Source organism: Argiope bruennichi, chromosome 3 (assembly GCF_947563725.1).
Source record: "Argiope bruennichi chromosome 3, qqArgBrue1.1, whole genome shotgun sequence".
In the NCBI taxonomy this organism is placed as follows: Eukaryota; Metazoa; Arthropoda; class Arachnida; order Araneae; family Araneidae; genus Argiope; species Argiope bruennichi.
The window spans coordinates 73,531,873-73,559,457 of NC_079153.1; the positions used below are offsets into that span (position 1 = coordinate 73,531,873).

Sequence of the window (27,585 nt, forward strand, 5' to 3'; positions counted from 1 at the left end):
GTAATAGGATGTTAATGAAATGAACATTAAAACTTTTTGAAAATTGGCATTTAATAACATAAATTTAAGCAAATTCTTTAAAAGCTTCAAATTGACTACTCCAAAAAATGTCACTCTCATCCGAACAAAACTTATAACCAAAATAAACTAAATAGTTTTCTCTAGGGAATGAACTACATTCGTATGGTTATAATAATAAATAAAAACTTTAGAACCAGTCGAAGAATTTATCATGAAAGTTTTAGTAAATTTAGGACGTTATTGCTCAAACAATAAGCTGTAAATTAAAAAAAAATATTCCCTCAATCTAAATTCTTTCAGTTCATTCCCTAGGAAATAGTATAAAGACAAAGTTCACCAAATTTCATAGTAATATGATAATTATATTTTGAGTTATTTGATTTAAAGTGAGCAAAAAATAAGAAAAATTCAATTTTGAAAAAAATGTATTTAAAGTATACATTAGCATGTTTTAATAATAAATTATGAATGTACATACTTAAAATTCACCACATTTATAGGTTATACACCTTCTTCCTCCTCAGAATTTAATTATTTCCCTTTTTTAATTACTTTTTTTCTTGCAATTTTTGTGTTTGGAATGAATGCCGAATGGATTCGTGTATTCTGTTGTTGTCGAGCTCAACAAATGCTCTAACTGAATTTGCACTATTATATACTCCAATAACATAAAGAACATTCAGTAATCCTATAAAACTTTCGTTAAAATGTATTGCAGACATAAATGCCTCTAATCTGAGGGTTCAGAGCTGAATAAAGTCATCTTTCGGTACAAATTTCCACAAAACACCGTTAAAATTCTCATTCTCATTTTTCATTTTGCAGTGCAAAAAATGTTCGGTATTTGAAACTAAATCTGTGTTTATACAATTTTTTAACATGTTTTTGGCCCTTTAAATCGGTATTTCCGGTTATTTAAATGTCCACTTCCGATTTACCTATCATTACGAAAATATTAATTTCTTGACTTCTAATTAAAGTAGAGATAAAAGTAAACCTGTTTTGGATAGCTCAAAGACTGGTCTATCCAATAAAAGAATTTTTTTAAATGTCATTTTTGGCGAAAATTGACATTTTCAACGTGTTCGGATACCTTAAAATGTCTTTTATGATCCTGTAAAGACATGACTATTTGCATGCATTTAATAAATTGATTTCGTATATTACATTCATCTTCAATATATAAGACGAACCATTTTTTTTATGATTTCTTACAATAGATAAGAATATGTGCCCATCTAGACGGGGTGTTATCCATAAAAAATATTCTGATTTTAACTAACAAAAATTGTAATATAAATCATGTACGATCGCAGAAATAAAAAGGAACCACGCAGATTTAATTTGCAATCGATCATTCTATGTGAAAACTGAAAGTACCATTTTAAAGATAGTAATGAATACCAAAAGATGCCGTGCCTAAACTTTTCATAAGGGCTGTCTACAAATTACTAAGTACCCAAATTTTGTAATTACCTATGGCAACACCCTTTTTTGATATAATGTATTGATTTCCTTCGGAAAAAAATAGCCATCTTTAGGGTAATATACCATGATTACATCATTAGATATTTAACATTTTTTATTAAGGGGTTGTTTCCATATTTGTATGTGTAAGATTTAGATATTCTCTGGTCATCGATAATAACATTTTTGATCATACTTTTAAAGCCGTCTTTAAAACTTTTATCCACATGATAAAATCGTTTGCTATTTCATTCATGACAAAATATTTATAGCGAAAATTTTAGAAGAATCTGATTCCTTTCAGAAAAGAAATACTCAAGCGCATTGAAAGTTTTGTTTAAATTGCACTTGAGCCTGATTCTACATTACGCTGAAAGCACCAAAATGGAAAGTTTTGTTGTTTTAGTAAAAGGTATAAAATTTAATATATTTTAATTATTTAAAAGAAATGCCAATTTTAGCGTTAAAATTAATATCTTATCGATTCAGAGAAAACAATATTAACTGATTTTTTTATTCTTTCGCACTTTATTCCTGCATTTCTTTATCAGTATATACTATAATTATTGCTTACTACTAATAAATAGTAATATATTGCAATTCATATATAGTAATTTTAAAAATCAACAATAATATCCAGAATTGTATAAATTAAAAAATTTCCTTACATACGATATTCTTTTTGAAATATTTGTTATCGTTTAACAATACTTTTCGTTATGTGAATGTAATCATTCGTACTTTAACATTGCTGAGATACCTGGGAATTTTATAAGGCAATAAGTTGTCCATGTTATAAAACAGGTCAGTTCTGATTAATTTCTAATGCCTCCGAAGTTTGCCTTTATGATATATTAATGGTCATCTCATATGTTGGAATAATGGAAAACTGGCTGTGTTGTGGAGATTTTTTTGTATTACTTCATTGAATCTTTCAAAAAGTTCGGATACTACAAAATATTGCCGGTTGCATTTCCAAGTACATATATTTTAAATTTTACCTTCGAAGCCCTCGTTACTTGACTTTTTTTCATTTAGCAACTGGTGAATTATTTGTCTGAAAGATCTTCAAATAGAAAGTTTTTTTTTGCTTTACAAAATTCACATATAACATTCATTGGTCCACAGTTTCAACTACAAATATTTCAACTTGACTTTTACAAAAATAAAGAAAATGATTTTTATTGCTGATGAATATATTCCCAGTATTCTGCAAGGCCTTTTTTAACTTTCGTCTCGAATTTCTTTTTCTCTGCGCTGATTTTTTTTAATCTTCAGAACCAATCCTGTTTAAATTTTCTAGACTTTGTCTCGTCTTCCCTCTCTGTCTTGCTTTCCCTTTCTCTTGCTAACTTTGTTGTCTTACAATGGTATTTTTACTATACATAATTCTCACACACTTTGAAATTGAAATTAATTGTTAAAATCGAATTGAATAGCAAACAGTGATCGTCTAACAGAAAAAAATGCATCAAAAATAGAAAAAAAAAACTGAAAGAAAATAAAAACAAACTGACCCATGAAGCAAGAATGTAAGGACTCAGCATAAATATAAATAATACAAAATTGCAGACTTCAGCTTTTTAACCTTTGATACAATCCAGCATAAGAAATGAAGCATATAAAAATGTTGTTTCTTATGGCATTCGTCATAGACAAGCCCGCTGACGAAGACAATGATTTTAAGCCGAGAGAACGTCTTTTGTTTTTAATAGCACCATCTAGTGCCAAGCGTGCGTCTTAGCTACTCACGCGTCACATTCACTTGCCCAACCCCTTTTTTACAGCCCCTCACAGAAAGAAAGCAGATGAACAACAACCATGCCCGAACCTGGACTCGAATTCGGGACACCCAAATCACGGGGAAGACGCGTTACTCCTATGCCTGGACGCCGGCAGCATATAAAAATAAATTAAATTAGTTATGGGATCGTAAGTGTAATGAATACCCTGAAAAATCTGTCTGTAGAAACATCTAAATGTGCAAAACGCTACCGTGCAGGGCACAGAAATGGCTCTTATTACTTATTATCGAATTAAACTCCATTAAAAAAAGTTTATGATTTGCTTCATTGCTTGAATGTAAAGTTAATTTTTTGACAACAAAACATTTTGATAGCTTATATATGCTAGATTTCTTTCCTTTTCATTTGTGTGATTTTGAATACCCAATTATTATTTTAGGATTTTATTTGTAAGTAATATATATAATTTATAAAGATAGATATTGGCGGTTTTCATAATTTCTTACTAAGCTAATGCCAAATAATCGATAAATGTCTGAGTTGCTTGATACCTAAGACGTTTGGGATTTGCCGATTCAGTAAAGATTTAGACCGAAGGGAGGGATATTTTAAACTTCGCTCTGCATTACAGATTTCGCTAGATAATTATATTATATATACTACCGTTTACTACATGAAATATCGTAGGATTTAAAGGTAATCTTGTACCAAGTGCTTATCGATAAAATGCAACTATGGCGCTATCTTTAGAATCATAGAAGTGTAGTACACTGGCTCTCGTATAAAAATTAACATCATAATTATAGTTATATAAAATGCCGAAAAGTAAAAATGTCGAAAAGTAAATTTAAATTTTTATCATGGTTAATATCTCTCAAATAAATAATCTTTTATTTATATACAATAAAAATCCAACAATTATTTTCAATTTTTCCTCACTACTTCCTTATCCAATATTTTGATCACCTGCGTGATATAGCAGCATGTTTGGGATGACCAACCCAACTATTTATAACTACAAAAATGCTGCTATTTATTTTCTCCAATTTTTCATAATTTTAGTGGCAATTCGATTGGCTACTAAATGAGTTAAACTGGATTTTTTATAAGTCAGTGATTGGAAATGGCCATAAAAATGTATCGGATAAAAAGCCAATCTACTTATGCAAAAACATTGCTTATTAATTCACACTGTTTTGTAGAAAAAGTTGACACTGTTTCAGTGTCTGGCGATTTGCTTATAGGAATTTTTTCCACTCTGTTATAGATTTACTATATTTGTATATACTGCATGGCAAAACTCTTTATATAAATTTATTTCGTCCAAGCTAAAAAAAATCCTATGTAGATTAAAATTTATTTAAACATATCAATATGAATTTGAATGAAAGCAGAGACAAATTTTGAATTTTATAAAATTAAATTTCTTGTCACTAGTTATTGCATTTTTGTCTTAACAAATTAAGTTTACATTTACTGTATTCTAAACGACTACTCTATATTTGTTTTAGTTCTCTAAATTTTAACCGTACAATTTTGATTTTGTAAACTGTGAACTAAATGAATTTATTTATATAGAAAGAACATATTTTTTTTTTAAAAAAAAAGCTATGCATGTTGGCAATAAACACGAAAGAAAAAAAAAATATTTTTTTATTCTTTCTTTTTTTCCTTCTTTCTTCATTCTTCTCTTTGTATTTGAATAACACTCATAATTCATCTTATAATGTGTTTTGGACGATATCATATCTCTTCACCAAAATCTTTATAAATATTTTTTCTCTAGTGACATGTCTTTCAAAACTTACAATCCAAAGATTTATTTTTTTCCCCCAAACAAATCCTACTTCATTGCAAATGCAGAAGTCTTTTGGCGACGGATAGAAAAAGAAGGGATCGGTCATTCCTTGTGCTGTCACGGACTTAATGGGTACGGCTAAAGGGGCGTTATCGAATCTCATCTGCTGTAGGGCGGGGATGAGGGCGAGTCATTGAAAAGTCGCCGGCATTGATTGTCGATAACTGCCCCGGCAGACGAAAGTTATATGCTATATTCCTCTGTTTATCTGAAAGGATGGTAGACTTGCAAATGCTTTTAGTTCGATAGAATAGGGAATATTTTATTTTTAGACATTTAGATGGATGATTTTAATATGTAATACTGATTTTAGTAACGACCATTTCTGAAAATGAAAACTGTCATAAATTTCTTTGATTTTCATCTGCCGCATCAGACGCATTTAGATAATATAACCTAAATTTATGACTTTTTATTTTCATTTATAAATTGGAGCTTATTTTTAAAGTATTGCGTGACAGATTGAAGTAAGAGCTTATTGAACTAGAATAAAAAAAGAGCTCAACTGTTTTTTTTTGTCATTTATTTAATGGCTCTTTGTGGAATAAAGAACTTTATACAAAGAAATTTTAAATTTTAGGAATGAATAGGAATTAAGTAGATGTTTTTTAGTTATTATACATAGTAGATTCTAATTTTATTATTTAATCTGGGATTTCGATTATAATGAAACTAAATTCGCCTTTCATCAAATACAATTATTATTTTAATTATATCAGTTCTATTTTTTGATATAATTTTATTCATATTTCTTTGATAATGAGTAATATTCAAAGACAGACAGACTACAGTGTTTTTGTGATAAATTACTATTGATAATCAATGAATGACTTAATAAAATTTATTTTCATTGAATTCATTTAAGACATAACATAACGCCATCCTGTGCCCCCGGTGCCTATAACACTAAGTTATCTAACCAGTTGGATGAGCACAAGATGGAAGGGGAAAAAAAAAAGAAAGAAAGAAGATAAAAAGAAAGAGACGACAGACCATCCAGGGTTCTCCAGAGAGAATCACATTGGTGTCAAATCCTACATGACTATATTCAATATTTTGGTGATGTAATAACTGGATAGAGGGGAAAAGAATACTTAAACAAATGGTGACTTTGAGTTGAACTTACAGGGAAATGAGATTACTAACTGAAAAATTGATAATTTACATTGAGAATATCTGTATGACATATATTAGCATATAAGTAATCACTAAAGAGTCAGAAATCTGTGGCGTCCGTCTGAATCCTGTGGTTTTGATTTCCTTCTCGAGAACTACACTTTTGAGGGACTTTTGAAGTTATAATTTCGGCTGATTTTGACATGTGGCATTTTGGTCTCAGCTAATGTGTAGTCTTGAATAGGTCTTGGTATTTGTGAATATGGTTTACTATGGAGTGGATCTTGCCACGTGATAGGGTATTCGATGCAACTCTCCTGTACCATTCTTCTTCGAGACTTGTTTCTGGCTTTCTCATGTGCCATGACAGAGTCAGTAGGCATTCGGTGGCATAGTGAATTGGGGATCCTATCTCCCCACAGCTACAGTAAGGAGAGTTGGCCAGATGGAATCTGTGTAGGTATGTCGGGAATGGACCGTGTCCAGTGAAGAAAAGGACATCCGTTCTGTTCCAGTTGGCAGCGTATAGAGAAACTTTCGGTATTATATTGAATGTGGAGCGGCCTGTTTCGCCTTCTTCCCATTCCTTTTGCCATATTGTCATCATATCGGTTTGGAGGATGTTCTTCAGATGACATCTTGGGAGCTTCATTATATTCCGATCTTGATTAGCATTAGCCGCTGTTTTGGCTAGTTTGTCAGCCGCTTCATTCCCTTCATAGCCTACATGTGCCTTGATCCATGAGATTTTAATGTGAGGGTTTGCAAGAAGAAGGGTAAATGTATCTCTTGCTAATTGGCTATTGGATTTTGGAGAACTTGAGGCTTGTATACTTGCTTTATTGTCGACGTAAATAGTAACTGGATCTGATGTAGGAAGAGAGGTTGCGTATTTGACTGCTCTGTTGAGTGCTAGTAATTCAGCTTGGAAGACCGTGTTTTCTTTCAATAGGCTGGTTGACCATTGGTGTATAGTCACTGCATCCTGCATGACACAAAATGCAGCCCCAACTCCTGCTGAGGATTTTGATCCATCTGTATAGATCCCGAGTACTACATTCTGAGACCCACCGTCTTCCAACGAAATTTGATGTGCTTGGAGATGTTTGGAAGGATGTGACGTCCAGCCCGTAGCTCTGTATTCATACTCGTGTGGGCTGATATGTGGCACATCATGTACGATTACACGGAGTCTGTACAGTTCAGTCATTCTTGCCATCATTTGAAGCTTCAGATGTAGTGGTGGCAAGCCAAGGATAACCTGAAGTGCTGCAGTAGGCGTGGTCTTGTATGCTCCCGTAATTGCTAACAAAAAGCTTCTTTGGATGGAAGAGAGCTTTCTTGCTAATCTAACCGTTGGGTGAAGGCACCAAACTCCAGCTCCGTGTGCAAGCATCCTTTCAATGACTGTCCTGTACAAAATTTTTCTGTGTCGAAGTGTTATCCCCCAAGATTTGCCAGCTATTTTGAGAAAATTGAATTGTTGTTGTTGCGCTTTCAATGCTAAATGCTTGAGGTGGGTATTCCAATTCAATTTATCATCAATATGGACACCTAGGTATTTAATGGCATGCGTCTGCTTTATTCTTTCTCCCTGCCAATAGATTCTGGGTCCTGCTACCCATTTACTAAACAGAATAAAGTTGGATTTCCCCGTGGACACTTCTAGATTGTTTATGTCAGCCCAGGATATAAATTGTGCTATTGATTCTTGGGTATTTTGTCTTAGATTTTCTTTTGTTTTGGCTTTAATGACCAGAACAAAATCATCGGCGAATGCTTGGATAGTTGTATGGGCAGGCCAGATTTTATTAAGCAGATCGTTCGCCACCAAGTTCCACAGAGCTGGACCACTGCACGATCCTTGGGGGCAGCCTTGCTTCTGTTCTCTTATGGCCCAGCCTTCTTGTGTGTTGAGGATTATTTTTCTGGCATGTAGCAAGTTTTCAAAGATGTTTCTTAAATTTTGGGGACATTGGAGTTTATCTAGATATTTAACTATTGAATGGTGTTGGATATTATCAAATGCCCCTTTGATGTCCACTGAAAGAACCAGAATATTGTCTTTTTCCCTTTTTCCATCATAAATTTTTTCTACAAGCTTTTTAAGAGCAGCATCTATGGATTTTCCTTCACGGAATCCAAACTGGTTATTGTTGATATAAGACAGTTGCCATTTTTTTAAATTTCAGTATTGGAAATTTTACTATTGTAACTCATTTATTAATCATTAAAAATTTTCATAGTACAAATGTTCTCGGTTCTATATAATTGTAGTTTTCATCTGTATGATCAACAGAAAAAAAGAGTACCAAGAAATGATTTGAAATCGCTTTTAGATTCGATTTATAATTCATACCGCAAGATTAAAGAGCAGAAACATTCCTGCTTTACAACCTACTGATTCTTGTTTACTACTTCAAAAATTGAGATGATAAAAAAAAGAAAAATATTTTTTAAAATAAAAATGTTGATTTATTTTTATAAAAAAGACTTAATAGAATCCATGTTTTTAATCTTGCAATGCAAGATATTAATATGAGATTTGCTGTTGTTTAATGTTTTAATTGTTTTTTTTACTCACTCAAGTACTTGTGTGTAGAATTTCTTGTTTTCAAACCGATCTAAAATATAAAAAAAAATATCCTTATCTGTATTTTAAAAATCAATTATCTTTTTGTTAGTTTTATTCAAAAATAACATATTTTTGTATTATTTCTAAGAACATCTTGTTTTTAAAAGCATGCTTGCAGAAGACTTCTTTAAATCCCTGAAACAATTTATCAGTTCATAGTCTGTTCATGCGTATTAAAGGTAGACTAAAAAAAAAATTCCATTTGCCGTGCATTTTGAGTGAGAAGGCTGTTGAGGAAAAAAGGTTTTCCGCCAATCCTTCTTGCTCGTTTATCAGCCACTAACAACCCTCAGGAGCGTTTTCTTCCTCCGTGCCCGAAAACGAGAGCTTATTTAAAACTTCCGATGACGTCCATATTTAAATAAACGTACTGCTCCCATTTGCCTACCGTGACGGATAGACCAGATCAACGGAAGTCCATTTTCCTCCAAGAGCCGAAAATTTAGTGAGTGCGATGCATCTTGTTTAAAGAGGGGTTGTGTTTCTTTACATTAACTAGAAAGAAAATTACCTTGTATTTCTTATGATGAATAGTTTGCTGAATACGATAAAAAAAAACCCAATTCACCATACAAATTGTTTGCATAACTAGAGGTCGAACACGTTTTTCCCTGACCCGCAGTTTTGCCTTTTAATTTCAAATCTTTTAATGCATAGGACAAATTGTCTTCACCAAATTTTATATTTCTAAATTAAGTATAAGAATCTTGTGTCATTCTAAGCCACTATATGTTATGCGATGGTGACAAAATAAAGAAAAAGTAATCGTCAAAAAGGCTACCTCAAGAATTTGATGAATCTCCAAGTTTCAAATATTCATATGTTTGAGTAAGACATCTTTAACTACTAACTGTTCTATCTGTGATTGCGATATTTCCAACTCACAACAAGCAAGAAAGATGAAATCTTGCATGCTTCTTTTATACTACAAGCACAAGATTTTATCAAATTTTGGAAGAAATGCGCGGACAGGAAGCTTATCTGTCCGTCCATTAAGCTATGAATACGATAACTCAGAAACGTATGGAAAGTCAATGGTCTTATCATTAGAATTGTAGATTTGTACCAAGTATGAGATATGTATATTGACATATATGTGAACGTGATATTTTAAAATCCCAGTCTGTAGAATCTTGTCATCAAAATGCTCTATTTGTATCAAATGTTGGAGCAAAAGGAAATATTCAAATTGCTTATTGATCATTATACTTTAAAGAAAAAATTGAGCAATATTATGTTAGTGTACGAAAAAGTGCAGGATACTGGCTGATTAATAAAGTAGATAGACTTTTTGAAATTTAGTCAGTGTCAGTATAGGCAAAGGAAGTGCCAGAATGGCGGTAAAAGTATATAATTGCATTGGAATATCGAAAACTCTGCAATTTATGTAAATGAATTAGTAAAGTATTATTAAACATTTGAAAAGGAAGGAATAGAAAAGAAATATACACTATATATATATATTTTATTTTCATAATTTTTGTTTCAAACTGATATAGTTATATTAATTATTAGAATAATCTTATTCCATGCACAGTAGAAATTAAAAGAATTCTTCAAAATTCAGTTTTTTTTTTTAAGATTCATCCAATCAATATAATTATGAATACTTCAAAAGAGAAGGAATTTCGTTGCATTTTTTAACATAAAAAATACGTTATATTACATAAAACTTTATAAATTTATGATGTAAACAAAAATTTAAATGTTTAAATTTAACCAAATAACATCTCTTTATCATTTAAGTTAGAATAAACAAACGAAAACTTTAAATGAATTAAAAATTTAGGTAAGACTGATAATTTTTTTTTACCGTACATTTCTAAAATTGTACAATTATTTACTTAAATATTTTTGATCAGTATCATTTGATTGACGATAATTTATTTCAATATTATCATCTTCATTTAATATTCCTAATCCCTATTTAGTAAGCATTTGGAAGAGGACTTTTTTCTTGATAGGAATATTTTATTTTATATTTGGTAGGATTTCATTAATAAGCAAATCAATTTTTGTTAATTAATCAACCATTTTTAAAATTTAATTCATTTTTCAAGAATTTTGATAACTTGTATGACAGTAGTTATATTTTTCAATTTTTTATTTTGATTATTATATATTGTTATATTCTTTATTTAAGAATTATCTCAATGTTATATTGAATTAGTTCAATTATTCAGATTAAAAGAAACGTTTTTCAACTGGCTTGTTTCCTTTGCTCCTGAATAATAAAAAAAATGAAAAAATTGTTTTCTCTTCCTGAAGATAACTATTACGACATTAATTTTTTTCACTGTCTAATACTTACTGTATGAAAAAAGAATATTTTTAAATAATAATTTAAATGTAAAGAAGCGATGCAAAAAATGGCGAATTAAGAATTCACTTCTTTTGCATTTTTAAAATTGTAAATTTAATTAAAATCTCAAATTAAAGATTATTTGGAATACGTATTCATGCAAGATTGTGTTATTAATTTCAGATTTAATAATTTATTAATTATTTTTGAAATTTGTATTTTATTTGTAATAATTGTTATATCCATTGTTTTCCAATAAATTTGATTTGAATTGTGTTTTAAATCATGTTTTAAATTGTTAAATTAAACAAATCTATTCCTAATATGAAGCTAATTACACTTAAAAGTTAGTGATATTTGTAATGATGATAAAGTAGGCTATTATTGAATTTTAGTTTATTTTAAAAAAATAAAAAGTAATCGAAAATAATAGTAATTAAGGTACTGTGAGTACTTTTCGTAACTTATAATGATATATAAATTTACTAGAAGAATGTATTTTCTATTTAAAAAGAGCCCAACTTTAATTTAAAACTATGTATATTTATAAAACCTATCATAGTATCATATATTCTGTTCTAAATTCATTCAGAAAATCTTTTTAGAACTTATTCAAAATATTCAAGATAATATTAAAATAACAAGGAAAAATAAATAATAATAATAATAATAATAAACGATTTTAATATTGTAAGTGACTACATAAAATAAATTTCGTTTCACCGCAATGCTTCAAATTATATTTCTAATTTCAAGTATTCAGTAAAATAAAAAAATAATCGTACTTTTTAATCGTTTTTTTTTTAAAAAAAGAATCGTACTTTTCTGTTCCGATTTAATCAAGATTTAAATTTATAGCAAAAGCATTAAGAAATTTTTATGTCGTCTCTTCGAGTTGTTGAGTTAAACAAATCGCTGACTCACCTTAGAAAAAAAAGAACACTTCTAATAAATGAAAAGCAATTAAAAGATAAAGATATTCTAATGGGATTTTAGTGAGCAGAAGTAATAAAATTTTTTCCTGATTTTGCCATTTATTTGAGATATCTGCTTTCGAAAAGTTATGATTAAATACCAGCTGTCGTTATTGAAGACGTAATTGAAATGAATCATTAATTTCACCGGAATTTAAAATCTAATTCTGTCACAACAGTTATTATAGGATAAAAAAAAAAGAAAGTTGTCATTTGTTGAGATATTAATTCATTTTAAAGAAATTTTTATTTTTTAATTTTTTAATCGGATTTTAGATTTGTGGTTAGAATAAAAAGAACTTTAGATCAATAAATACTTTTTTTGGATATTGGCTGTCAGCAACATTTGAAATCATTCGTGAAAAAAATAATTCTTATTTTTGTACCCTAAATCAACATTTGTGAAGTTCTGAGATAATTATCTGATTCAGTCAGTTTCTTTCTGAATTGTAATATTTTTAAACGTGAAGTGCGTGACTTTGATATACTTATTATACTGCTTTTTTTATTAGGGTTTATTTTTCTGCTTGCAAGTTTAACGTTGCGTTTTTTTTAGCCAGTAAAATTATAGTTTTTTTTGCGAAATAATAGAAGCAATTTGCATAATATTAGTCACATGATGAACATAACGTTTGATTTCATCAAAATGCACTTAGTTATATTCTCTTCTCTGCTATATCGTGCCCCCTTTTTTTTATAGCAAGATTTATAAATAGAATCCAAAATTAAATCTACACAATACCTTTGACATATCAGTTTGTATTGGGAGATTATTCTAAAGGTTTTTAAAGAAATACTTGTTAATTTAAGAGATTTATTTTTGAAGACTCTCTTGGCATAATTATATTATTTGGATATATGTATTGTAATAATTATTATAAATGATCTACACCATATTTTAAAAATTACCATGCGCACTAGATAAATTGTTCTTCACTCTAATATATATTAAACATTGAATTATTAATTCCTTTTCCAAAATTATGTAAATCGCAAAATTAGTATTTAAACGTGGAAAATCTCGAACTACATTTTAAATGCAATACTTGTTTAGAGACATCCCAAAATAATAAAAATCCACGAGATTCATTCATAAACTTTGATTTGTAGAATGAACGATCTGAAAGCAGAACTCTCTGGATGGCGATCCTTTATGGGCTTGAACTCGGGAAAAAGCATAATCAATCAGGTCGATTAAAAGTCTGAAATGCCTGATATTAACTCTTTTTCGGAAGCTCAAGCAGGATGAAGATTTTACCAAATAGAATTGATGAATATTTGCTAGCAAATAATGAGTAGAACTCAGTTTGAATCTAAGAATTATTAATTACTAGCCGCCTTTGGCGACCAGCCGGTTCGCCAATCTTAATGTTCGTTAAAATTTTAATAATTAAATATTTTATGCAATTCCAACTTTAATAGATTCTTCAGCAAAATATTTCAAAACTTCAAATTTGGATAGTCATATAATTCACTCATAATATTATAAAGGCCTTCAGTCATAACGTGATATGTATCTCTCTAATTTTCTGTTACCCCTCGTAGAATTTATGCTTTAAATTAAAGTGTAAAGGATTCATCTGCAATTAATATAATAATATTTTTTACTGAAACAAAGCATTTTTTTTAATAATATGATTACTGATAATAGAGTCACTGAGCGTTTAAACTTTATGGGCACTAAAGAATATCTTTCTTAATTTATGTAATATCTCAAGAATTTGTCAACAAAATTTTCGCAGATTCATCATGAACAGATCGATTAATGAACAATGTTTCATTTTAAATGCATTAAACACTAAGAAAATAAAATGAATCGTTTAAAATAATCGGTCTAAAACAGGTTTAAAAAAACTACTTAAAAAACGATGTACTTAAAACTATAAGCATATACAAAAAATATATAACTAACATAAATACAATTTACTTACAAAAGCATGTAACTCACCTAAAAATAATTTAAATCGTCTGTTGAAAGTGGTTGTCATGACAACAATCAGAACAATGCGCATGCGTGAATTTTCTTCGGAAACTTCTTTTCCCTTTCCAGCTGTGTTGCCATAGAAACCGGCGCACAGCTGTTTACACGTTTATGTTTATCTATTCAGATTTTATAATTATCTAATCAGAGTAACGGTGAATATCAGTGTGTTCGTGTTCGTCAATAAATGTTAATTTTTTTAATAACATGATTAACGAAAACAGAGTCACTGAGCATTTAAACCTTATGGGAACTAAAAAATATCTTTCTTAATTTATGTAATATCTCAAGAATTTGTCGACCAACCGGTTCGCCAATCTTAATGCTCGTTAAAATTTTTATATTTAAATATTTTATGCAATTCCTACTTTAATAGCTTCTTCATCAAAATATTTTAAAACTTCAAATTTTAATAGTCATATAATTCACTCATAATATTATAAAGGCCTTCAGTCATAACGTAATATGTATCTCTCTAATTTTCTGTTAGCACCCGTAGAATTTATGTTTTAAATTAAAGTGGAAAGAATTAATCTGCAATTAATATAATAATATTTTTTACTGAAACAAAGAATTTTTTTATAATCTGATTAATGAAAATAGAGTCACTCAGCGTTTAAACTTTATGGGCACTAAAGAATATCCTTTTCAATTTACGTATTATCTCAAGAATTTGTCAACAAAATTTTCTTAGATTCATCATGAGCAGATCGATTCATTAACAATGTTTACTTTTAAATGCATCAAACACTAAGAAAATGAAACGAATCGTTTAAAATAGACGGTTTAAAACAGGTTTTAAAAAACTACTTAAAAAACGATGCACTTACAACTATAAGCATATACAAAAAATATATAACTAACATAAATACATTTTAATTACAAAAACATGCAACGAACCTAAAAAAAATTTAAATCCAGTCCGCATCGGTTGATAATAATTCGTCAACACAATGCGGAATTCAGAACACAAAGCGCATGCGTGAATTTTCAACGCCAGTTACGTAACGCAAATACGTGATTTTTTTTCTACGCCAGTTGGGGTAACACTATGCGGATTAGAAATTTTTAATTTTCTTTATTCTGTTTTATTTTTATTCAAAAGTTCTTCAGAATGAATCTGAAGGATCGAATTATTAACAATGTTTAATTTTAAATGCATCAAACATTAAGAAAATAAACAGAATCGTTTGAAATAATCCGCCGAAAAATACTAACCCTAGCCTCATTACTGTTGGGAGAAAAAAAAACCGGAAGCCGTACTCATTTGGCGGTGGCGAAAATGGAAGATTTTTTTGGCGGAAAAGTTGGCGGTGGGGAAAATGGAAGATTTTTTTGGCGGGAAAGTTAGTTTTTAATTAATAATTAAAATTCTAATTAAAATTTCAAAAAAAGGGATCCCAGGTGCACATTCCCGACCTCTAAGGTATACATGTACCAAATTTGAAAGCTGTATGTCAAATGACCTGGCCTGTAGAGCGCCAACACACACACACACACACATTGAGCTTTATTATAAGTATAGATTAACCAGATTCGCAATATTCTTCAATTTTATTGCAATATTTTATATTCATGGTATTACAGTAATTTATCTTCGCGTTTTATGTATTTTTAAAGAAATGTATTTAGAGTAACTGTATTTAAAATGTAAAAATAACTTTTATTATATTACAATTATTACCAAATGCGCATGCAAATATCTTAATCTTGAATTTCGTTAAAATCTTTCATGTATAAGCAAGAAACATATCAAAATGCTTTGTGGTGATTGTCAATTATCGTAAATGACAACCACACATTGTTCGATATAGCAAATTTTCTATAAATCAATTTATTACAAGGCAAATATGTGAAAGGCAAAACAGCCTATATGTCTATTTATTTTTAATGAAAAATGGTTAGAATAAGTAACGTTTCTTCCATTTAACAACTGAAAAACAAATATCTATAACAAATGACCATGCTTATAAAATAGTTATTGCTTTAGTCTCTTTGCTTTTATCTCTTTTGAGAAATAAATAAAAAGATTCATACGTAAATAGTATCAAAATATCGCAAACTCTTTAAATAATTTAAAATGGGAAATGTAAATGTTAAAAAAATTTAATATCAAATATAATTATCATATCTTCAATAATTTATTTTCAGGTAATGAAGAGAAAATTTAATTATTTGTGTTAATACTACAATAGTAGCGCTCTGTTAATGTATATTCATATGGGCCTTCAGTGTCAATTTTAGACATTTTAAGACCATAGGCACTACTCATTATGAGAACATGAATGAATCAATTTAGTTTCACATTTCAAAAATAATAAGCATGCTTTATTTTATTGTTAATGCCTTATTTAAAAGAATTATTTTGTTATTTTACGAACTTTAAGGACATGTATATGTTATTCATTGATTATAAACCATGATTGTTTAATATCCACATTCGTATATAATATTTACAGTTTAAGGTGTTATTACTGTTACACTGTTATTACTGTTACTGTTTATTATGCACTGTTACAAACTTATTCTTTGGTGTGTGGTGAATAAAATTCGCATGCATGATGGAAAACATACTTTATTATAAAAAACATAGGGACAAAATTCCAGCCGAGATGAACACTAGGGATAACATTTGCGGAAACTAACAACACAAACAAACAACAATTTAAATAATAATAATGTTAAGGGCGTATAGCATATTAGGTTTCTGTTCGAACATAACTCGAGAGAGAGAGATTTACCAGCGTGAGCTCTTTTTTTTTTGGATATCTATACCTTTCCATCATGACATAAATTCACTTTGAATTCTCCCAAAAAATCTTCATCTTTCTGTTCCTAGTTCAGATATAAGCATAATTTTACATTTTTTACTGCCAAATAACCTCTAAGGTTGAGAATCATTGGTTTAACATCCATTAAAAATCTATGTAAATCTGCGTATTATAAAGTTCATTTTGCAGGATTAATATCACAGGTTCATAATAATAATGATAAAGTGAACAGATAGGAGCCTGATCAACTATACTTAACAAAGTTCTAATATCCACCAAGTATTTTATAATTCATAGAATTTGCATTTTTTTACAAATTTATTTATGTAATAACTAGATTAATAGCATATTGCAGTCTATTTGTTTATGACACTGCAAAATTGTCAAGTCAGAAATCGATCACAGAGCAGTTAATTCATACATCAGAACTTAAAATGCAGCTTTAAAGAAAATCTTTTAAAATGCATCTTCTGTTTTTGCAGTATCTAAGTCACCTGTATTTAAAAAAAAACTGAGCAAACAGAATGGTTAAAATATGTGCAAAGATACGATGATGAAAACATTTCCAATTTAAGACACATACTGATCCCTTTCAAAACTTGAAAACACTGCACTGCAGACATGTAATTTTGGTTTCCGGTTTAGTTTTATCTTTACATTCGAAATACGAAATATTTGTGTAGCAAATAGTGCATTCGTTGGTATATTCAGCCGCTAAATTTTATCAGAGTATTCTTTTTAGAATTTCTTATATTTGATGAGGCCTATTATAATTATGTTTGTGCACATTTGTGAATATGACGACACATAAACGTAAAGCTCTAACAAATGAAATTTGGCAGGTGGGTTTAACACCAAAATAATACATGTATTTGATACAGATGTATTGTTATACAGATTTGTACAGATTATTTGTCCAATCCAAATGATTCTATTATCTGAAGAAATATATTTTCTAAGTACAGCATATAATATTTTTTCATATATTATAAAACTGCTAAAAATAACATGTTTATAAGCATTTTCTTTTTAGTTGAATTTGAATAAAATTATAAAATATATTTGAAATTTTATTTATTTATTTGTTGAAGTTAAAATAACATGTATTGTTTCGTCACAGGAAAGCATTATATATACCTATATTTATAACAAACTGGATTTATTTAATTTTAAAGAAGAATTAAGTTTATAAGCTTCTTAAAAATGGCATCAAATAAATTTATGAATACCTTCAAATCTTTTCAAATTGTCCCGTTTTGAACAACATTCAAAGTGAAACGATTCCTTATATTAAACATATAATAGGAAATAGAGACTTCTCTTCGGAGATAATCATTTCATTCGCTTTATCCCCGACGGCCCAAGTAAATTGAATTTGCGGCATGTATCCAACATATTCCCTAGTAAAATTTAACGCGCTGAGACCATGGTTAAAATTATGGTAGTCATAAATTTGTGAGTTGCTCTCGTAATTCAGTTACTTTTAATAATAATACCGTGCATTGTTATTATTATAGTGAAGAATACCATTAAACTACGAGATCTGATTGAGACTGTAAATGCTTTTCATAAATGATTTCAGGATAATGCCTTTTACTAAATAATTATAAGGCACATCTTATCTTTTATCATATAACTGCTTGATGAAAACTCCTTTACCTCTTTCTAACGTCATACCTTCCTTATCTGCTTCTGCTTAACTTTCATAACAATCGTAGCTATACCTTGGATAAAATCTGAATTTGAAGTCTTGAAAGTTTCTTCCTTTAAATCAGAATATATATAGGGAAAATTCTTTTCTATGAACCATTAGAGATTGGCATGCAATGAAAATGTCACCGTCTAAGTACAGGAAATTCTAAATCAACACTGTGAAATGTTCAGCAGTGGCGTATGAATATAAATCTTGAATGGAAATATAATTAAGAATATATTGCCACGTGCACTCATATTTCAATATGGAAAAAGGGTTCGCTGTATTGCTGAGATTGAATACTGGTTGAAATAAGTGGTGCCTTTGATGTTGAGTAGTGAAAAAATTTATGCCACCCAAGAATATTAGTGAATGTTGTATATGCAAAATAAACGAGCAAAGCGATTACTTATTTATTTTTTCATTTTCCTTTTTTAAATTGGTGTTTTTCTCTTCACGACAGAACATTAAAAAAGTTTTTGGTATCAAAAATAGTGACAAAATGTTTTATTTTGTCGGAAATACATGGTTGTTGATGTAATGAGGAATGTGTTAATAATATTGTTATAAATTGATCAATGAGCCAATACACTGTGAATGATGAGGGATGATGTTCAAAGTCTTTGGACTCTGCTGCTCTTTACCTTCAAGATAAAACTCAATTAAAATCTTTCAGGTATGGCGAACAGCTATGAGATGAAAATAACCGATGATATGTAAAGTTAGAATTTAAGAGTGTTAAAAAAGAAGAATAATTAAAATGATACTTTTTTTATATTTATATCCTTGGGTTTACTTGGAGATTTTTCTGATTATGCCAAGATCGCCAAGCTTTATTATATATAAAAATCATGAAAAAGTAGTGATTTTGCTAAAACGATTGCATACCCGGCTTACTTGGTGATTACGCTAAAATCTCATCGTCGAGTTCCAATCGCCAAGTAAGCAACCGTTTGCATTTTTTAACGAAATATAGGGGCGGGGGTGTCCTGAAAAAAATATAAATATCTTATAATTTTAAATTAAATGAGTTAAAAATAAAATAGGACAGAAATAACTGTACAAATAAAAACTTTAACTGCAAAACCATTTTTTAAAATTATTTACAGCTAAATTGAAATCGAAAAAGATCAAATAAATACGCAAAAGAGTATATATTTAAAAATTTGATTCAAACAGATTTGCTTTCAAGGAAATTTGTGAGAATTTTATATTAATATTATCTAGGGAAAAATTTAATGTATGTATTTGCACATAATATACTATCAAACAATTTCTTAAAATATTAATAAATTCAACAGAATCAGTTTTAAACAGCGCATTTTTGTTACTACTTTAAAGGCGTTTTTTTATTTTACATATTTTCTATTATTAACTATTTAATTTGTAATTCATCATTATAAATTTTATGAAATCAAATAATTTTTTTCTTAAATTCCCTGCTTAGTGGTGCTGTTTGTAAGAAAGCGAAACTGATATTAATCAGTTATTTATAATTAAAATCTGAAAATAGCTTATTATTATATAGAATACTTAAATGCAGAAGATTTCCAAATCAAGAGGCAAAAGAAAAATGTATGATAAAATTGAATTTTTATAAATAGGAAAGAAGTTACATAATAAAGTATTAAAAAATGTAATTTTGTATAAAATGCGTATTTTGAGACAAAATTAGTGAACAGTAAAATAAATTCTATAAAAATATGAAAATTAGCACAACATTACCGAATTTTAAGAAGTTATTACAAGTATATATCATATTTTAGAGAGAAATAAATTTTTAATATTCGTATTTGATAAAATTAACGATACATCTTTTATATTTTTTGGCATTTAATATAAATATATCTATATTTACATTTAATTTATCAATGGAAGTAAGATTAATTCACAAGTAAGTCTCGAAAGAATTATAAATTTGAAAACACTTTTAACAATGCTTTTAATTTTTGCCTACGTTTGATAAATTTGTTAAAATCGTAATGTAAGAGGATAATCGATTTAGATGATGCTATTTAAAATGTCAAATACTTTAAGAACTTTTTATTTTACGTTGAGTCAATTGCAAAATTGCCAGCTTTTATTTCTATAATTTGAGAGAGTTGTGAGGATTATCTAGAGTTTTCTTAGTAATATAACAAACTTAAAAAAAATTGTTATACCTTTTACATATTTGGATTATTACATACCTACATATAAAGAGAGATACTGCTTAGAATAAAATATCTTGAAATAGAGAAGACGAAATAAATTAATAAATTATTTTTTCTTTAAATTTGTTTATTATTTCTGTTGCATCATCTGTTTGCATATTATTACTTTATATCGCATACAGAATTTAAATAACTTACATATTTTTTTTAAATTGTTGTCATTATTTCTGCGATTTATTTGCAAATTCATAATGAAATATTATATTCATTTGTTTATTTTAATCATTATGTTTGTTGTTAAGATTTTATATTTATTCTGACATTTTAATTTTTTTAAATTGAAAATACTTGAAATATATTTGGTGCAAACAAATGTTTTTATAATTAGCGGTCAGTAATTTTCTAATAGAACTTAATACACTATTAGAAAATTATTGATTTCAAATATTAGAAAGTAAAAAAATATTTTCTAATGGTACTGTAACAGTTCTTCACAATAATCTTTACATTTAGATTATTATTTGTACAGTAATATTTCTCGTAACATCAGTGTCATGAAACAATCTATACACATTCTAGCATTTATTAGATTAATATTAAATTAGAATATAAAGAAATGAAGAAGAATTTGGCTAATAAATATATAGATATTAATAGATATGATATAGATATTAATAATTACATAATTCTGTGAAGAATAACTAGACACCATTAGTAGATTCGGTGTATTCATATTTCAAATGTTATTTCAAAATATTTTTGAATGAAATTATTCTTAAAATAACTTTCTTATCCAAGCTGTTATTGTTAGTTTAAATATTTAAGTCTAACGTTTTAGTCACAATAACAAAAACAGATAGCAATTCTGCCTTTAATAATAATAACAATGGATTATTGTTTTAAATATGAAATGATAAACTTGATGTCATTTCTTTTTTTCATATTAATAAATATACCAATAGAAATTGAATTTCTTTCAGTTTTTACTGATGAAAAATATGATTTTGATAACCAGCTTTTCGTGATACAGAGAAATAGTAGAGTCTCTGCGACAAATTACAGCCTCAGTCTATTTAAATGGTTTACGATTATTTAAGACTATAGGGTTACTGTTTACTTAAAATATCTGTGAAAAAAATTGCGACCTCAATTTTCAAATTGATGCTGAAGCATGTATGAAAAATTGTGATGTCATGGAAGTAATGCAAATTTTTGTTTCTTTCCTCAGAAGTACCGCTACGATGAGGAAGAACCGATGCCTCTCAAAGAGTTCTCCGCCATGGACGGTCTGCCCCGCTCCCTGCTCGAGAGCCGAACCTCGGAGCCCTTCGTGCCTAGTCTTCCACAGTCGCCCAGAAGGGTGAGTACGACCCTCGTTCTTTGTGAAGTCACTATGACTCTATTTTGTCTACATCATTCAGTTTTATCAAGATCAGACATCTTGTGCATGGATAAAATAAATCTTTTATTTTGCGATGATTATGAAAGTAATACTAGTCTGAATAATTTGATAATTAAACTGTTAGATTTGTAAATGCTGACAGATTTGCATAAGATTCATAGAAACAATGTAATATGAATAAATTTGGTATAATATTTTTTGTAGATAATTAAAAACAGCTTACACATGCATGAAGTAAAGAAAAGAAAAGAAAGAATGTTCAATTATTTAACTCTCTTACTATTAACCCGGCCCATCGGGCCCTGCACGCTCTTTTTTGGTGGCCCAGTTTCTGCTTAAAAAGAAGGGTCAGGATTAAAGCAAGTTATGTCTTGTAATGTTAACGAGGGGGATGCCAGTTATTCATACTTGACAGTGATTTGAATCCCTTTTCTTGTGGGATAGCTTCAGAAATTTACGGAAAGAATCAGGCATTAAATTTATACTAGTGCTTATACCTGATACTTAACGTCTTTTCAAGCTCAACTGAGCACTATATCAGTCAATTAGTGACTTTATTGTGACTTTCCTACTACCCATAATGATAATGAGGAGTTAGTTCAAGAGGCATGCGAGTTCATGTATAAGAAAAATATTTGTATACAACTGTATTCAGATTTTAGTTACCTGCAAGAATCAGAGAGCTACCTAATTACTGAATTCAAACAAAGGCGTTAACTATTTTCCGGCGCTGTTCTTTTTTCCTCACTCACTCTTAAAATTTTTCTGTTCCCTTTTTTCTTAAAATTATTTATTAGATACGATTGATGGTTTGAAGGAAAGGATTTATTAGGAAAGGATTTGAAGTGAAGGATTTATTTTGATTAATGGTTTGAAGGAAATGTGGTTTTCCAGGGAAGTTTAAATTGAAATCGTTATGCATGTTGTTTGGCCACTATAAGTAGGTAGTGTCGGTAATGCTGCAATATTTGCATTCAATATTTATAGAATACACGAGTTTCATCTATCGGTTCATAACAAATTGATTAAGCATCATTACTAGAGTACAAACGAACGGTAATTCTTTCGCCAGCTTTCTTCTTTCTCACTTTACTAACTTGTTACTTCTTAACATATAAAAGGGCCAAGGTAACATTGTATCAAAGTCTCGACTTCTGAGTATTAATTGTCGAATTCTTTATACAGAATTGAAAACCAGTTCTATGTAAAAATCCTCATATATAGAGCTCAATGCGAATTAAATCTCTCGTAGATAGTGTGGACATTTATAGAAGAGGGATGCTTTTAACGCCTGTCATCTGACTACGGGTCAAAATCCATTTCAAAATAGCACTTATACAGATTCAAAATAGCAAGTTAATCGTATCTAATTAAAATATACGTATAAAATCGTCTTGTGGTTTTATTTTATAAGTTAAAAAAACGAATAAACTGTCTGCAAGTAAGTTAATTATATTAAGAAATAATTTTGTTGAACAATGTTTTATTGACAGTAGATGTAAAATGATTTCTAAAATATGAAGGAAGAATTATTAGGTTTATATTGTGTTTTATTACCTATGTTTTATGTTTTTTGTGGAATAAATCTTCGTTATGAGTTTCGTCTCGTTATATTTTTCATCATATACCCAGATAAAATAATTTTCATATAGTATGCTGGGGCTATCATCTGCCTCTTCATCACTATCCTGATCTCATCCTTAGTGACCCTACTATGTATTTCAATTTCATAACCAGTAGGTCCAAAGGGCAACGAGATAACTTTAAATGGTTCTTAAAGTAAACTTGTTTTAAATGACTTTTTCTACCTTCATAATATTTATAAAGTTAATATTCTCCACATAATTGGTTTCTACAAAAAAAAATCTAAAAAACTTTCTACAATGTCACTATATTCACTGCTTCATTTCATCAATTTTAATTTCGCCTTCTAATCAACCTGTTAATGTAACATTGTCCCTCTTTCTACGGAAATTTTTTTCTTCGAAATTTGTTTATTTTCAGCTGGATGTATTAACGATAAGTTATAAATTTAAAATGTTTCCCATTCAAAGGGCAAAGGATATTGAATAAATAAATAAATAATTTATCTGTTTACTCTTAATGGTTGGTAACCAGAACAAGGGAAAAAATGATACTTTTATTTGAAAGTCACGAGACGTCGCGTGTTGGCTCATTCTAGGGAAGGTCTTTCGGTTTCTCCTCGGGGGGTATTTTGTTTGTCCGGAAGAAAGTCTCCCGGGGCTGCTCCTTCTCTCTAATTCTGGAGAAAGCCCCAGCGGGCACCCAAGGTCTTTCCGGACCTGTTCTTTTGGATAATGGAGCGACACCATTTGCATAGAACATGAGTTTTAACCTTGGCGACAACGACTCATATATTGGGTTGGGAATTCATTTATGTGGTGTTCTCATTTGCATGCAGAAAATATCAGCATTGCCTAAATAACAAAGTATTTACGTGTGGGTGTCGTTGTTGTATTGAAAGTGGATAGGTGGTTCAACAAGTTTACTCATTTAGTCAGTTCCGGCTGGGTCTTCACTTATGAATATGTTTTATTTATTTTAGCACAAAATGGTCCAGTATTTTAATAGAATTTTAAATATTCTAGTAATTCCAGAAATCTCTGATGCCATCCTATCTAATAGAAAAAAAAGACTCATATTTGATAGATAATTTTTTCCATTTTAACATTTCCGCCTTTCATTAAGGAAAAAAGAATCCAGGACGTATTTTAAAATTGCATATAAGATGAAAAGAGTGTAATATATTAAGATTTATATCAAAAGTGTTAGATAATAAGTAATTTTTTTTAAAAAATCATTTCATTTTTTACATATGGTGTTCTGCAGATTAACTTTTAAAAGATTGTTTTTGAAAGGACAGCCCTTTTTTTTTTTGTCCTTGATGCAATATGTCATTCGTTTGAAATGAAATTCACTTTTTAAGATTTATTTGAGAAGCGGCTGAATGAAATGCAATTTTACTAACTGTCTAAAGATATTTTTAAAATTAAACATTAAAAAATTAGTCTTATTTTTAATAAAATATTTATCCTGTCAGAAATGAAGGTTTGTAATACATTATGATTTTAAATGTTTATTTATCTAAGCCAGTGAAACGATGGTTTGTTCACCGGTGACGATGATTTTGGAACAATATTGCTGATGACAAGTTTCTTCAAAAATGATAAACAACTTCAAACCGAGAATGACAATAATAAAAGCCTGTTAATAATGTCAATATTATCATTTTTAACTTTGCCGTAATTAAAATTACTTTGTTTACAAGTGATTATTTTTCAACAACTATGCCTTTAGCAACGTGTTGGTTCTTTGAGATTTAATATTGATAAAAATTTCAATTAAATATATTTTTGTAATTTGGTCTTAATGTCTTCCTCACCAAATTATTTTTGAACTTCCAATTTTGATTAATTTATAACTCATAATAATTTAGAAGTCCTATATCACTCTATACATTTTGCTATTCATTTTCTTAATTTGTTGTCTGTATCTTTATACCTCTAATTATATCGTAGGAAAAAACAGCAGTCTTTAAAAATAGGCGCACTGTACTAATTTTTCACTATTTCTTGATTCAGAAGTTAATATTTAATCATAAATGCAAAAAAAAATAAATGAATAAAATAAAATAAAATATTTTTGAAATATTTTTTGAAAATTAATTAATTAATTAAAAATCGGAAATAAAATTACATGGAAAAACTGATATCATTGATTTTTTTTTAGATTTCTAAGGAGATGTAGAAATCATTTTTGTGATGTAGTATTTTCAGAAGTTAATGTGGAAAAATGCCAAACTGTTGCAATTTTTAGATATTTATGCAAAATACTTTAAAGTATATTTGAATAAATACAACAATTACTTTCGATTTTATTATCCGCGTCTTATTTTCCTATTCATTAGCAGAGATGTATGTTTAAAGAATACTGAAAGAAAACAACAACAACTAAAAAAAACTGTTAAAAGTCTAGCTGGTTACAGTTAGTAACGAAACAATCCTCTGTCCCTTCGGAAGAAATAGAAGTGTACATTTATGTCATACAGTGGCAATATTTAACATCTATGATAATTACTCTGATAACCTTTTCACCCCAAAGAATTGTTTCATAAATGTTTTGTTTTGATGCTCCTTCAGCATTTGTCTCTTATTATACAAAGACTAATATCGTTAAAACTTTTTAAAATTTAAGCTGTTCCTAGCTACTTATTTTTTTAAAGTAGATATAGTGCAATTTATTAATGCCGAAAATTCTATGAAGTAAAAAGTAATAATAACTGACTTTCTAAAATAAGTTATTTTGAATTACTCTTGATAGAATTCTTTTTATCAAGAGTGTAGAATATATGTTGCACATATCTTACCTATAACAGGTAATATCAAGTATTTTCAATTTAAACTAATGAAAAAAATTGCCAAAAAGTCTATAAAAAAACAGAATTGGAAAAAAATACATGCTTGTTCATTCTATATTACAGTTTCTGGTACAGATTCTTTTTTTAAGTACTATAATTTAGATGGACAAAAAAAATGATTTACATTATAAAATGCATTTATGTTATAAAAACAGTTGATACTTGGAAAATTTACATTTAGATTTTATATTTGCCTCTGTAAAGAACATTTAATCCTTGTTCGAAATGATTATGTTTTGAAGTAAGTTTATTGTTTTTTTTTATTTATTAATTAACTTGCTTAGATCTATTTTATTAGCAACCTGTTTTGAAAAATAATTACTGATTGATAGGTAGGCAATACAATTTTAAGTATAGGAAATATTAAGTATAATTAGTGTGATTCTAGAGATATCTAGAGTGATATATAATTCGACTGGAGGGATATCTAATTCGAAATTCTAATCACAAAGAAAAAATTATTGTAAAATGAAAAAGACATAGATTGATTATAATTATTAAAAACGCAATCTAATAATAAATTTCATGTGTTTTACATGTTTTCACCGTGGAATTTGGAGAAAAATAGGAAAAACATGAAGTTATTTAGCCATTGGCGTTTGCATTAGGTAGTCAAAATTTATAACAAATAGTAAATATAATGAAGAGAAAAAATTTATAAGACTAATATTTTATAAATTTTTTTATTTCATATCAAGAATATTATACGAAACAAATGCAGGTTCATGGGAATTTTAAAAAAAGAGTACGAAATAAAATGACTTAACTAAAAAAGATTTGACAACAAAAAGTAGAGTCTGAATAAAATAATATTCTCCCACAAGCACTGACTCTGACATCTTTGAAAAACGGGGCGTGTTATGCATTCTGATAGTAGAAATCGAGATCTCTTTCATATCTTCTTTCTTCCAGAAATGTGTTTCTGTTTTTTATTTCATGTTTTGTATTCCTTTTTTCACTTTCAGCCACATTTTTTTTGAAATATAGGAATGTTTCAAAAATATCACTTCATGCTTTGAATAATATTTT

At 28.8% G+C, this 27,585-nt stretch overlaps 1 protein-coding gene across 12 annotated transcripts in view; it reads left to right on the top strand.

The window, feature by feature from the left end:
• Positions 1-27,585, top strand: part of LOC129962641 (disks large 1 tumor suppressor protein-like) — a 402,450-nt gene that overhangs the window by 114,399 nt on the left and 260,466 nt on the right. For all 12 annotated transcript variants that reach the window (XM_056076505.1, XM_056076514.1, XM_056076510.1 and 9 more), the window contains one exon: positions 21,945-22,076. In XM_056076505.1, the coding sequence (XP_055932480.1) occupies positions 21,945-22,076 (132 nt within the window). The remainder of the gene's footprint in view (positions 1-21,944; positions 22,077-27,585) is intronic.